Raw genomic sequence first — 13,703 nt, 5'->3', positions numbered from 1 at the left:
TACTAAAAGTAAACAATACTATGCAAATTCACCAATTATTACTCAAAATATCACTTATCTGTTCAGGAGCTATCCACAAACACTCCCCAATATAGGAATGTTTTAAGGAAATATGGAGAAAAGGGGCAAAGCTAATAATAATGATAAGTATTTACTGGGCTTCTGCTCAGGACATAGATTAGTCATTACTAACACCCTGTTACAACATACAGATGCGCACAAATTCATGATGAGAGAACACAAGTAATAAGAAAATCCTCATTGACTACGTCATTGTTGATAGTAATATCATTATTCTGGTTCAGTCACAATTTCACAAGAGTGTATGGAGGATTTGAAACTGGAAGTGACCATTACTTGGTACTAAGCATGTGAAGGAATTTTTTTGCATCATTAGGAAAGACAGCCGACATAAAGAAAATGAAATAAGTGGTCCATGTTGGAGATCTAGTCAGCAGAGTAGGAAATAAATATCACCGAGCATATAGGATATCACATTGAAAAGAACAGTACGTAAGGAAGTTTTAAAAAGAAATAAAGTTGAGCAGCTTTTACAGGGACACTGTAGATTCCTAAATTCACACTAATGAAGAAAATTTAAAGTAGTTTGAAAACAAGAACCAACCCTTGGAGTCTCAGTGGCAAACTCTGAAGAAGACATAAATTGAGTCAGCTAGGGAGGTATGTGGTGCAGTTGTCTGTAAGGATAAAAAAATAAGAACGTTATGGTCAACACAGTAAGTTCAAGATGCAGCTTTTGGTATGCTTTCTTCTTCTCTGGAAAAGAAGAAAGCATACCAAAAGTTCCTAGCAAATAAGTTGGCAGATGTACTAAAAGAATGCACAGAATACTGTAAGAGAGCTATACTATGTCTAAAAGTAATTAAACAAGTTATGGGAAGACGTTGGTAAGAATATTGAAAATAAATATTAGAGAGGCAGCAAAATGTTCTGGAGGCTATTGAAAAAAAGCTTAGAAATAGAGGAAAGAGTACTGTAAAATGAATCGAAGATGATAAATGTGACATGAAACCTGAAGATGTGGATATCCTAGATGTCTGGAGTAATTACTTTGAAAGTTTAATGAAACAATCAGTGACAGAACTATACTAGAACATTTTCAACAGAAATGCAGAGAGGAGCATATATCGATACTTGAGGTAGGAAAAAACCATCAAAAACTTGAAATGCGGAAAGGCATCTGCAGTAGATGATATTCAATTAGAAATGCTTAAATGTGGAGGTTATAAAAGTTTTGCAGTGTTTCACTACATAATTCGGAGGGCCTTGTGAGAAGGTCAAATTCCAGATGATTGGAGTAGAGCTGTAATAGCCATCTAAAAAAAAAGGAATAAAGCTGAATGGGAATTACAGAGGAATTTTTCTACTAAGTGTTCCAGATAAAATTTATATAAGCATACTCAAAAAGATGTTGAGAAAGATTATAGTAGAGAAACTTGCAGAATAACAAGCTGAGTTCAGGCCAAATAGAGGTTGTCAAGATCACATTGTCACTTTATGATAAATAGATGAGAAATCATAGGAATATGACAAGGATTTGTACTTAAATTTTGTAGATCTGGAAATGTCATATGGCATGGCCCAGAGAAAAACTTTTCAAAATACAACAATTATGTTGGGTAAATGGAGCATTATACAGAGCAATACCTAGTCTATATTTAAGTCATAAATCAGCAGTTAGAATTGATGGAAATACAAGAAGATGGTTTGATGCAAAATCAGTGGTGACACGGGGATGCATGTTATCACCACCCTTGTTCATCATCTATATGAATCACATTACGAAAGAAAGTGGCATTAGGCCTGATATTAGAATAGGAGATGCCAAACTTAGTTCTTTGCTTTATGCAGATGATGTTATATTTCTAAATACACCTATGATGTGATTTGAATTCATGATATTTTGTGCAGTGCAGTATACATGGACAGTACTGATGGTAGGATGGAAAATGTTATTAATGTCGAATGTGTGGCCATGAAAATAGAACAGAATGAAATGGACATTAATAAAGAAATAGTGCACTTGAATGTTATCCTTCACAGGACAAAGTGCAAAATTGCAGAAGCAGCAATAGATTAGCAGGGCTGAAAAGAGAAGGAAGCAAGTTGTCCGAAGTAATAATAAAGATCGAGCCAACAAACAAGAAAAACAAGTTAAGGAGAAATTTATATACAGAGACTCGGTGATCAGGAGGGTACTTAATGAAAGAGTGACAAAATCATGTTTTCCTTCTGCAAAAATTCACGATATTAGTCATGCCGTCTGGATGCAAAAAAGGTAAGTCGAAGGAAATGATTGTCTTGGTTGGCACATATGATTTGAGAGGCATGAAGGAGGATATAAAGGAGTTGTTAGAAGAGGCAGAACTGAAGAGTGAGAAAGTGAAGATCATTGTCTTCTATCATAGCATGGTAGGAGACTGTAAGTCTCCTACCATGCTATGATAGAAGCAAACTGAGGAGGAGGGCATTGCTAGCTAATGAGGCTATACCTAGGTTGTGCAGAAGGGATGATGTAGGATTTGTGGATCTGTGGTCAGTGTTTGATGGAAAGAAGGGTTTGTACAATGCTGATGGACTGCATCTAAATGGTTTTGGTATTAGGTGTCTAGAGAGAGAGGCTTTGTTCACCAAGCATGCAGAAGCATAAATTAAGGAAAACTTATGCAGTTAGGAGGGAACCAAGTGAGTTTGTTTGAAGGAACCCATGAGGCAAGTTAGTGTGAGAATGACCAAGTGCAGTTAGTCTCTTAACCAAAAATATTGAATAGCGTAGTCAATTCAGAGAGTAAAGGTTGTGTGTGTGTGTAGGGGTGGGCTAAAGGGATGTGTGCAGATTTTATATACTAATGCCAGAAGTATCAGGAACAAGAGGGAGGAGTTTTTGGCATTGGTTAGTGCAACCTCACCAAAAGTATAGGCATTAGTGAGACTTGGCTAACAGCAAATGAAGTAGTTAAATGGATAGAATGTGAAGGCTTTAGTATTTTCAGGGAAGATAGAGAAGATATAGGATTGGGGGGGGGGTGAATACTGCTGATGATAATGGATAAATTGCAGCCAAAAAGAATGAGAGATAGGCAGGAAAGTGGCTGTTCATTTGAAGCAGTCTGGTGTGAGATTAAGACAAAATATACAGTTGATTGTAGTTGTAGGCCAGGAAGTTCCACAGATGATCTGGAAGACATGCATTGTCAAATTAGTACAATGAGTACAGGTCAAGTGATTATTATGGGAAGGATTTCAACTTTGGAGATATAGACTGGAAGGAATACTTCCAGTCTATATGAGGCAGCATGTGATGTGGTGGACTAGGGAAGGGAGAGTATTGGACCTGATCATAGGATCAGAAGAGCTATCCATAACCAAAGTGGTCACGTTGCCTCTGATTGGCAAAAGTGGCCATGTGGTCTTGACTTGGGAGATTGTAAAACATGAAGAATATTCTGTAAAGAAGGGGTATATGTGGAACTACAAGGCAGGTGATAATGACAAGCTTAGGAAGAAGCTTAAATCTGTGCCATGGCATAAAACACTGCAGGGTAAGGATGTTAGTAGCACATAGGAGATAGTTAAGGGTCATCTAGAGGAAGCAATATTAAATTGTGTACCTAAGTTAAGGAGAGTTAATCATATAGGAGTTAGAATTATGAATGATATCATTAAGCACAAGCTGCAGAAGAAGAAAATGCTGTGGAGGGTATATAAAGAGAAAGGTGACCCAGCAAATTCATGAACAGTACAGGGCTCAGGTAAGAATGGTGTCTAGCATGGCAAGGAAGGCAAAATCAGATTATGAGAAGAATCTTGCTGAACAGGCCAAATGAAATCCCAGGGTTCTTTCATTATGTGACAAGTAAGAGGAAGAATGCTGTGGAAGATTAATCTTAATGAGTGATGATGGTCATGAGGAGACAGAAGCAGATAAAATAGTGACAGTTTTGCAAAAGTATGTCACCCTAGTGAGGTTACTATATGATAGATGATGCGGGAACAGAGGTGGAAGAATTGGAGGTTCTTGAAGATATTGCAGAATCTCCATGTAAATACAGCTGTAGGATTAGATGGGATATCAGCTCAAATTTTGTGAGAGTGTGCAAGGAACTGACAATGCCTCTGACTAGGCTCTTTAATTTGAGTCTCAGATCTGGGCGAGTTCCAAAGAGGCAAAATAACTGCAGTAGCAAATTACAGACCAATCAGTATCTCGGGTGTGGTGGTAAAAGTACTGGAAAAATTGATCGGAACAAAAATTCAAGAATGGGTGGATAAAAATATGATACTGTATGAGGGTCAAATTGGTTTTGTGAAGGGTTGGTCATACCTTAGTAATTTACTGTCTTGTTATAATAGAATAACAGCAGAGTTGGATAAAGGAAATGGCTACACGATGATTCTGCTACATTTTGCAAAGGCATTTGGTAGAATACCACATGGAACTTTGTTATGCAAATTAGAAGAAATGGGGTTGGATATGACACTGGTTAAGCAGATAAGAAGGTAGCTGCTGGACAGATATCAAAAAGTGATATATGGAGCGACAGAATCGAGGCAGAAACAGGTGACTAGTGGTGTACTGGAAGGTTCAATGCTAGGGCAATTGCTGTTTAATTTGTACTTAAATGATGTAGGAAATAATTTAAAAGGAAATATTCAGTTGTTTGCATTTGATGTGAAATTAGGTAGAGTAATAGTTAATCAAGGCAATGTGGAGAGCTTGCAGGGTTATTTAATTAAGCTGTCATTATGAACAAAAGATGAGTGTCAGTTTAATGTGGAGAAATGAAAAGTTATGCATTTTTGGATAAATAGATTACAAGCTGTGTATCACATTGATGGCATTGTACTCCTGGAAAAAGATGAAACTAGAGATTTAGGGGTGGGTGTGGTTTTTTTCCCCTTTCATTCGTTTCTGACCCTAGGTAACATTGTAGGCTTTTGCCCATAAAGTGTTTCTGGTGAGATTTTTATAGGGTTGTTCACCATTGCTCCCCACTCCAATTTTATCCAGGCTTGGGACTGGCATATGGCTGGGACGTATTCATGACTGTAATCCATGTGCATTCACAGGGCCGGTTTGCCTGTTCTGGGTGACCAAAAACCCAGGTTTCTGGGTGAAAAAACCCCCTACCTCTGTATGAGACTGGCTAACTCGCCTTTCAGCAAAAGAGACCAGATGAAGTTCCTCACATCACTGACGGGAATCGAACTCAGGTCTTTCCAACCAAAGAGCTTTGTCTATACTGACTTTTAAGTTTTAACACAGTTAAAATTTAGAGGACATATTGCTAAGGTAGCTCATACAATTACTTGGCTATTGAAGAACACATTAACAAGTAGAGATAAGGAAGTTGTTATTCCTCTTTATAAGGCCTTGATATGTCTATATCTGGATTACTGTCTTGTCTCCTAGGTTTCTTGGGGATGAGGAAGTGGTGGAGAAGATTCAGTATCATGTAATCAAGTTGGTAAGTGGTCTGTGGAGTTCCCTCTGACGATAGATTGGGGGGGGGGGGTGAATTGTAGAAGTTGGTTCATAGGAGAAAATGAAGGGATATGATAGAAACATTTAAGTTGCCTGAAGGGTTTTATAGGATTAATTCAGAGGGAAATGTTTCAGCACTTGGCTGGAGAGTCTAGAATAAGATCATCTAGTAGTTGAATAAAGGTGTGGTTAGTAGGGCTGTGATGACTACATTTTTTGCTTGGAGAGTTGTGAATGAGTGGAATGGTTTGCCAGAGTTAGTTGTGAGTGCTTATCTGTTAATGGGTGCAAGGAGAAGTATGATAGATTGTGTGGATAGTTTGTACTCCATGGAGGTGCCCATACAGTAATAATAATAATAATCTAATGCAAGTCTCTAGGATTCTGCAACTAAATTGAATAACAGCTGTAACAAATTTGGCATGAAAATGAAAATCAGCAATTAAAAGACCAAAACTATGAAAATAAGCAGAAACATTGAAGACATCAACTGCATTCTGAATGGAGATCCTATAGAACAAGTAAAATATTTCAGCTATTTAGGCATAGCAAGTTAAATCTGGAAATAGACAACATAATAAGCAAAACTGGTACGGTGGGTAGCCAGCTGAATAAATTTATATGGAATAAGAGAGAAATTAACTGAAACACCAAACTAACAGTATACAAGACAGTGTTCAAACCAGTTTTAAAATATGAATCTGAGAGTTGAGTTAGGAATAAAACACTTGATCAAAGACTAGAGGGAACAGATACGAGAGTTCTAAGAAAAATTAGGGGAGCGAAATGATGGCATCAATGCAGAATCATATTCAAAATAAAGATATTAGAAAGGCACTTGACATTGTTTGCATTCAAGAATGTGTAATCAGAACTAATCTGATGTGGTATGGCCACTAAATAGAATGGGTGAGAAAAGGTTTGCAAAGCCTGTGTTCGATGCCAAGATGGCAGGAAAGATACCTAGAGGAAGACCAAGGTCTAGATGGATTAGTTCAGTCACTAGTGCCTTAGAAGCATGAATGTTAGATGTGTCAATATTGGAGTGCTGAGAAGTAATAAACTAATTTTGAGGAAAATTGTTGATAGGAGATTAATAATAATATAAACTTGATCATGTAGCACTGTCATAGTAGCCTGAACACCCCTTCAGGGCACACGTCAGGTATTTGATGATGATGATCAATTTCTTATCAGGCACATTGCAAGTGGCAATTATACGTGGTTACCAAACAGAAAGTAATGAAATACTAACATAGAGAAACAGTTGTATAAAGATTCATAATTGTAAATTAACCATGCTACCGGCCAGGACTTATATGTCCAAGTTACCATGGATGTGAAGTGCAGATTAAAATTGTAATACCATTGATATTACATTGAAATATAGGATGGATACAAAGCGTATGAGAATGCATATTTGATCCATAATGGCCGGTAAGGTGGTTAAGACTATTTTTATCATTCCAAGCTCTCCTTTACATAAGTATATGAGGTACAATAAGGTCATAAACTAAAAGTAATAAAAAATAAATAAATTTAACTTCTAGAAGAGGAAGTTATACTTTATATATTAGAAGCTTATTCTGTATTTTATTTTAACTGCTTATAAAGCTATGAACATGAAAGTTGTTAATCAAGCACTGCCAATAACCTATCTACTGTATAAGAGCTCCAGTATTATTTTTGCTCTGTGCATTTTACTATATTCTCAGATTTGATTCTACAGCAGACTGAAACCTTTAAAAATACTTATATAATTAAGAAAGTTGCAATGGTTTAGAACAGGGGTCAGCGACCTGTGGGCTGCATGTGGCCCAAACGTGCATTTTTGGCGGCCCATAAAAGGTTGACCATACTTAGACAGCATGTGGCCTGTATGATGAATTAATCAGTTTCACAAAGAAGATATACTCACATATGGAAGCACATACATTTGCAAATGAGTATTTTCTGCCATGAGTTTTAGAAAAAACAAATTTATTCTCGACTGACTGATGAGTATTTGTATGCTTCGATTCGAATTTGCACCTCAGGTTATAAAGTGGATCTAGATAATTTGGCTAAGGGAAAATAATCACAAAAGTCACATTAAGCAGGGAAAATCACACACATATTTGATGCATAAACTATATTACTTTGATTTTAAGTGATAATTTTTCATTGAGTTTTATTTTCATGCTTGATTCATATCTCGTACTTTAAATATTTCTGTGTTTCTTAAGATTGATATAATGAAAATTGATAACTTAAGTATTTTTTAACTCATTATTTTCTTTTGATTAAATGCTTGCGGCCCGATCCTTAAAAATAAGTTTAATGTGACCTGCGAGTTTGAAAAGGTTGCCAACCCCTGGTTTAGAACAGTGAAGGTAATTAAACAGGCAGGTTCCCTCAGAGCTCATTAAAATTGTTCTTAAAAAACAACAACAACAGTAATTGAACTAATATACTAGCAAGATAAAACTGCCTTTAATATATTAACAGATGGTGTTTTCATATAAGTAATATTTTTCTATTTAGTTCTCTTAGATCATTAATAGAAAAACCACCTATTGGAGGCAAGGAATTGATACCTTTAACTGGTGCACAATTATCAGGCTTTCGATTGCATCCAGGACCTGTAAGTACAGTGTAGTTTTTCCTTATTTGTGGACTAAATTCTACCAAAATTGATCCTAACTCTTTTTTACTCTTAAAAAGTGTTCACTTATATTCTGTATCTTATTTATTCTAAAACATAAATATAAATACAGCCAATTAAAATTTTAGATTTTTATGTAGTATCTCATTATAACTCCTAAAAAGACATACCAAGCTTACACAGTGCTTTTCTAAAGGATATTTACTGTAGCAAACTAGAGGAGTATGAAATTGTAAAAATAAAAATCCAGAATTAACATTGGATAAATTTTTTTTATTAAATAAAAAATATTCTATTTAGTCCAGTCTGCAACTACTCACCACCTGGCAAAACTTACTTTTCATGGGTAACTGTGCAAGCAAATTTGCAAGCACTGCTTAAATTAATGCTGCTTACTTGTAATTTTTATAATGAACCAAATATTTTGGTTCATTATAAAAAAAAAAAAAAAACCATGACAAATAAAAATAATATTTTGTTTTATTTGTCATGGTTCAAAGAAGGGGGGGGGGGATCATTAGTTTTTCCCTAAATTCGGTATAGTGAACCTTGCAGTATAACAAAACAGTGTCTCTGGTCTCTTTGGGGTTCACTATAGCGAGCATCTGCTGTATGCTAAAAATTTAAAAATCGCAAAAATATTTTAAAAAAAACCAGAGTATTATTCATATGCAACATTTACAAATAATCAGATATTTGGTATAATTTATGTAATTTTGTAGGCTCTAGTGTCATAATTACTGTTATGTGAATCTGGCTTGCTTTTCTTCTCTCCAATAGTCAGGCTGTCAGTAATTCTGCAATAGCTAGAGAGTGAGAGAGAGATCAGAGGCAATATTCATGATTTCTTTTGTGTATATTCACTGTCTTGTCATCATGAATAGACTATAGACCAAAATGCTGCTATGTTTGGACCTACAGTCTTGACTGTTTTAATTTGAGTTTAAAATTTGAATTTCTCTGAGTGCTTAATTGTGTATTTCATTTAGATAGAATAGTGAAACTGGCATAAAGGCAGCTGTAGTAATTCTGCAATAGATGCCTCTGATTTCTGTTGATATACAGATACCTGTAGACAGGTATCTGTGTATATATAGTATATATATATATATATATATATATATATATATATATATATATATATATATATATATATATATATATATATATATATATATATATATATATATATATATGGTATATACTGTATATCACCTGTGAATAAAGCTGCTTTTGCTCTGTTCATCTTGCTGATATCCTCCTTTCAAGAATGCACGTGTAGGATCGATTTTAGTAAATGCTGGCTAAAGCAAACCCCTGTGAACCAGAGCAATATAGAGCACATGGTTCCCTATAGTAAATTTAAGGAGGGGGGGGGGGGAAACTACCACCCCTCCCAGTTCCCAGGAAATTGGGAATTAACAACAGAAATCAGAGGATTGGCATGGCACATACGTAAAGCACACAACACAAAAAAGTACAAATTCAAATAATAATGGGAGCCATATAAGAAAGAAGAAACTAGAAGAGTATGAAATTACCAAAATGAAAATCCAGAATTAACATTTAAATTTCAGAATGTTACATTAACTTAATATAATTTTTTTTATCCCCCCCCCCCACACACAAGAGGTACAAGAATCTATAGTGCATCAGTACTGTGTGTGTGAGGTGTGGATGACTGTTTAGAAAGTAGAAACCTATTTACATTCGTCTTAAAGGGCTGGAGGTTGATATTGTTAGGAAACACATCATGAGGAAGGCTGTTCCAGATGACAGAGGTAGATGGAATAAATGAGGAAGAGGGGAAGCAGGTTCAATGAGTTTGCAGTTGTACCGTAAAGGGATATTGGACAGCAGCTGCTCTTGTTTTAACAGGCCTAACAACAAGTGGAGGAATGATGTTTGACAATTCATTGGAGCAGCGACCATGGAAGTATTTATAGAAGAGACACAGAGCTAAAGCATTGCATCTGTGAGGTAAAAGTTGAAGTTAGCCTGTGAGGAAAGGGTCATCTATGATCTGAATTGCTCTTCTCTGAATAGCATCAGTACTGTACACACAAAGATGGTTGGATTTGGGATATAGGGTTACTAGCTGGGCAGGTGTAAAATAGCTTCTTGAGTGGAAAAGAATGCCTAGTTTCATAGAAACTGAGGATGCTTTTGATGTGATGCATTCATGCAGAGTTTTGTGGTAAATGTCAGTCTAAGGAGAGAGAGAGAGAAAGTTCATCCTGTCTGGTGAGGTGTTTATTACTGAGGATGAGAAAAGATGAGCTTAGATCCCTCTTGCAAGAGAAAAGGCAAGACTGCATTTTTGCAGTATTGAAGGTGACTAGGTTAATCCTTGCCCCACTGAAGGAGATGGTATGGAGATCAGTGTTTAAGGCACTGGTTGCAGATGATCTTGACATAATGGATGTTATGAAACTACATGGTTTGTCAAAGAAGTAAGATGAATGGGAGAGTGCTGTCATCAACAAGGTAAGGTTTGTAGTGATTGAGAGTAGATCCTTTATGTGTAAGAGAAAGAGGGTAAGTGAGAGAACTGAGGCCTGAGGTATTCCTGCATTGTTGGCAAAGCATGAAGAGAGGTTGCTGTCCATCATGACATGCAGTGAGCAACCAGAGAGAAAAACTGACTATCCAGTTATAGAGGGTGGCAAGTAGACGGAAGGGGGCAGGTTGCAAAACATTCCTCAATGCAAATGTGATCGAAAGCCTTAGAAATATCAAGGGCAAAAGCACACATTTCTCCTAACCTTCCATGGTACGTATCCAGTGATGCAGACTAAGATATCAGCTGTGGATCTGGATTGTGGAATCCATACTGGTGGTCGCTGATTAATTGATGAGATTCTAGGTGGTGAAGTTGACCATTGATTATTTTCGAGAGGATTGAGATGATGACAGTTAGTTCGGTAGTTGGTTGGTAATCTTTTGTCTCCCTGTTTTGGAATGTGTTGGAATAGGTGCCAGCTGAGTAGATTGAAGAGACAATAGAGGACAGGTGTAAGCTCTGAAGCACAACATTTGAGCACAGTAGGAGGACGTCATCGGGACTAGATGACTTTTGTAATCTTCAGGTTGAATGCGAAGGTTTCTGTGGTTTAGCAGTTCTTAAGAAAGATTCTGGTAATTGGACCACATGTTTATTAAGCTAAATGACAATAAAAAACAAACCCGACAAATTTCGTAAGTCGTTTGACTTACATCTTCAAGGGTCAAAGGTAACTAAAAGTTTAAACACAAGAAATGAGAAATTACTCAAAATAATTCATTATATACAGTTGTGGCCGTCTAACTTGTTATTAAATTGAATATCCGAATGGAGATTCAGTACAATGCTAAGTTTAACAATGCTGGATGCTGACACGTTCTGTTGTCCATGTTCACATTGTCCGAGGTCTGACTTGGGTATATTTTTTATCAATGCTGACCAAACTTGGTGTCGAATTAGGTCCTGGTTTTTGTTACACTGCGTTGGAAGTCTAAGCATGTTTGCAGCTTCCTTAAATTTCCTTATGTAACAATTTTTTTCAATGTAAGACATGTTTGTTTTTTGCCAGAGTGCATTATGGCTGGTGGAAGTTGTATTGTATGCTAATCCTGATTTGTGTTCTCTTCTTTTTTATCTACATTCGATTATTCAATAATTGATATTCAATTTAATAACAGATAGACTGCCACAACTGTATATAATGAATTATTTTGAGTAATTTCTAATTTCCTTTTGAGTAATTTCTCTTCTTTTTGGTGTTCGTTCATGCGAATTTCCCCCTGATCTTCCCATCTGGCCTACATAGCAGATGCCACAGGAACAATGAATTTTATATACACCTGGCTTTTTTAAAGAATGATGTGGAGGTTTTGGGGGATGTAGAAATCTTGAAATTTTTTCCAGTGGTAGAAAAGCCACTTTGATGTTATGTTTGTTTAGTAATTTGGCCATTTCGTCTGTAACATTCTTGATGTATGGAAGCGTGATTGCGTTCTTGAAATCTTGCTTTTGTGAGATGCTTGTAGGAGGTGTGTTGAGGATTCTTTTAATGTCTTAGATTCATAACCATTTTTCACTTCTATTAGGATATCAAGAAAGGGAAGTTTTTTATGTTCTTCTTGTTCCAGAGTAAATTTTATGTTGTTGTGTATATTATTCGGGTAATCTTTGTAAGCAGTTAGTTCCTCTGTTTTTCCTGGCCATATTGATGAAAATATCGTCTACATAGCGTAGCCAAATTTTCGGTTTTTTATGATAATTGTTTAAAGCATTCTTTTCAAAATGTTCCATATATAGGTTTGCTAAAGCCAGGGAGAGGTGAGGGAAGAGCCCATAGCCAGTCCTTCTTTTTGTTCCCAAAATTTATTTTGATACATGAAAAAAGTATTTTTTATGCAGTGTTTATAAAGTTTTACGACGTCCGGAGGAAAGAAGTCCTCAAGGAAATTTACCATCTCTAGGAACATTTGTAAACAGGTTGATTACATCCAAACTTGCTAAGATGTCTGATGGTTCTATGCATATATCCTTTACCTTCTCAATAAAATGTGCACTGTTCTTAATGAAAGATGTTATTTTTCCTACGTGTGGTAAAATCTGTTGGTGAGATGTTTTGCCAGATTTGAGGTTGGAGAGTCTCTTCCATCCACTATTGGTCTTAAAGGAATACCTATCTTATGTATTTTTGGAACACCGTATATTCTTAGAACTAATGGGTGTTTTGACTGTAGAGTTCTTTTTAGTTCTTCAGTCAATTGGGTATCTTTTTTTATTAGATCATTGGTTTTATTGTGAGCTCGCCAGGTAGGATCTCTGTCTAAAGGTGTATAGGTATTAGTATCTTCAAGAAGAGTTTTAATTTTTTTGTTATAATCCTCTGAATTCAAAACTACCGTTGCATTCCCTTTATCCGCAACTAGAAAAATTGCGCATTAAACATCTGAATTTCGTCAACCATCTAATATTCTTAATCTGATGTAGAGACAATGAAATTGTACCATTTCATCCAAATCAAGCGTGCATTCCATACAACCAAAGCTAACAGAATTTACCGAAGAAAGGAACTAGCGATTTTGAGAGAAAGAATTACACCACTAGATCAGAACTAGCACAGATAAGCCAAAATACATTTATTCGACACAATAAATTAGCCACATTGCTTCTGCCCAACCTATGGAACAACATTGACAATATCACATACAACAAAGCTGCAGCGATTTCTGATCAAAAGAAACATAATTAATTAAAAAATTTAACGTACTACTTCACGGAAAAGAAAACATTTAGATTACTCCAAAGTAGTAATTAACCTTTCTTCAAGAGTCCTATCAAGAACCGAAAAAAATCTACTTCTGTAAGGTTTCAACTTCGCTTTAACGCCACGCTACTTACCAAAAATTGACATCATAGCTCAAATAGAGAAAGGAATATGAAATTTGCCTGGTGATACATCAGAGCTCATCTGTATACAGAGCAGCATTGCTATTACGAAGCAAATTACCACCAAGAAACCTATCTTACACGGAATACACAGCCCTCAAAGAACTAAA

At 36.0% G+C, this 13,703-nt stretch overlaps 1 protein-coding gene across 1 annotated transcript in view; it reads left to right on the top strand.

Annotated features, from left to right (window-relative positions):
- Positions 1-13,703, top strand: part of LOC150095641 (mediator of RNA polymerase II transcription subunit 19-like) — a 91,006-nt gene that overhangs the window by 38,933 nt on the left and 38,370 nt on the right. Inside the window, exon 3 of the mRNA XM_090410283.1 lies at positions 8,030-8,129. Coding sequence (XP_090266409.1) covers positions 8,030-8,129 — 100 coding nt within the window. The remainder of the gene's footprint in view (positions 1-8,029; positions 8,130-13,703) is intronic.

The sequence above is a fragment of the Typopeltis vanoorti genome, chromosome 20 (genome assembly GCF_054136105.1).
Source record: "Typopeltis vanoorti isolate ZY-2024b chromosome 20, IOZ_Tvanoo_1.0, whole genome shotgun sequence".
Lineage (NCBI taxonomy): Eukaryota > Metazoa > Arthropoda > Arachnida > Uropygi > Thelyphonidae > Typopeltis > Typopeltis vanoorti.
This window is presented reverse-complemented; position numbering and strand designations above follow the sequence as displayed.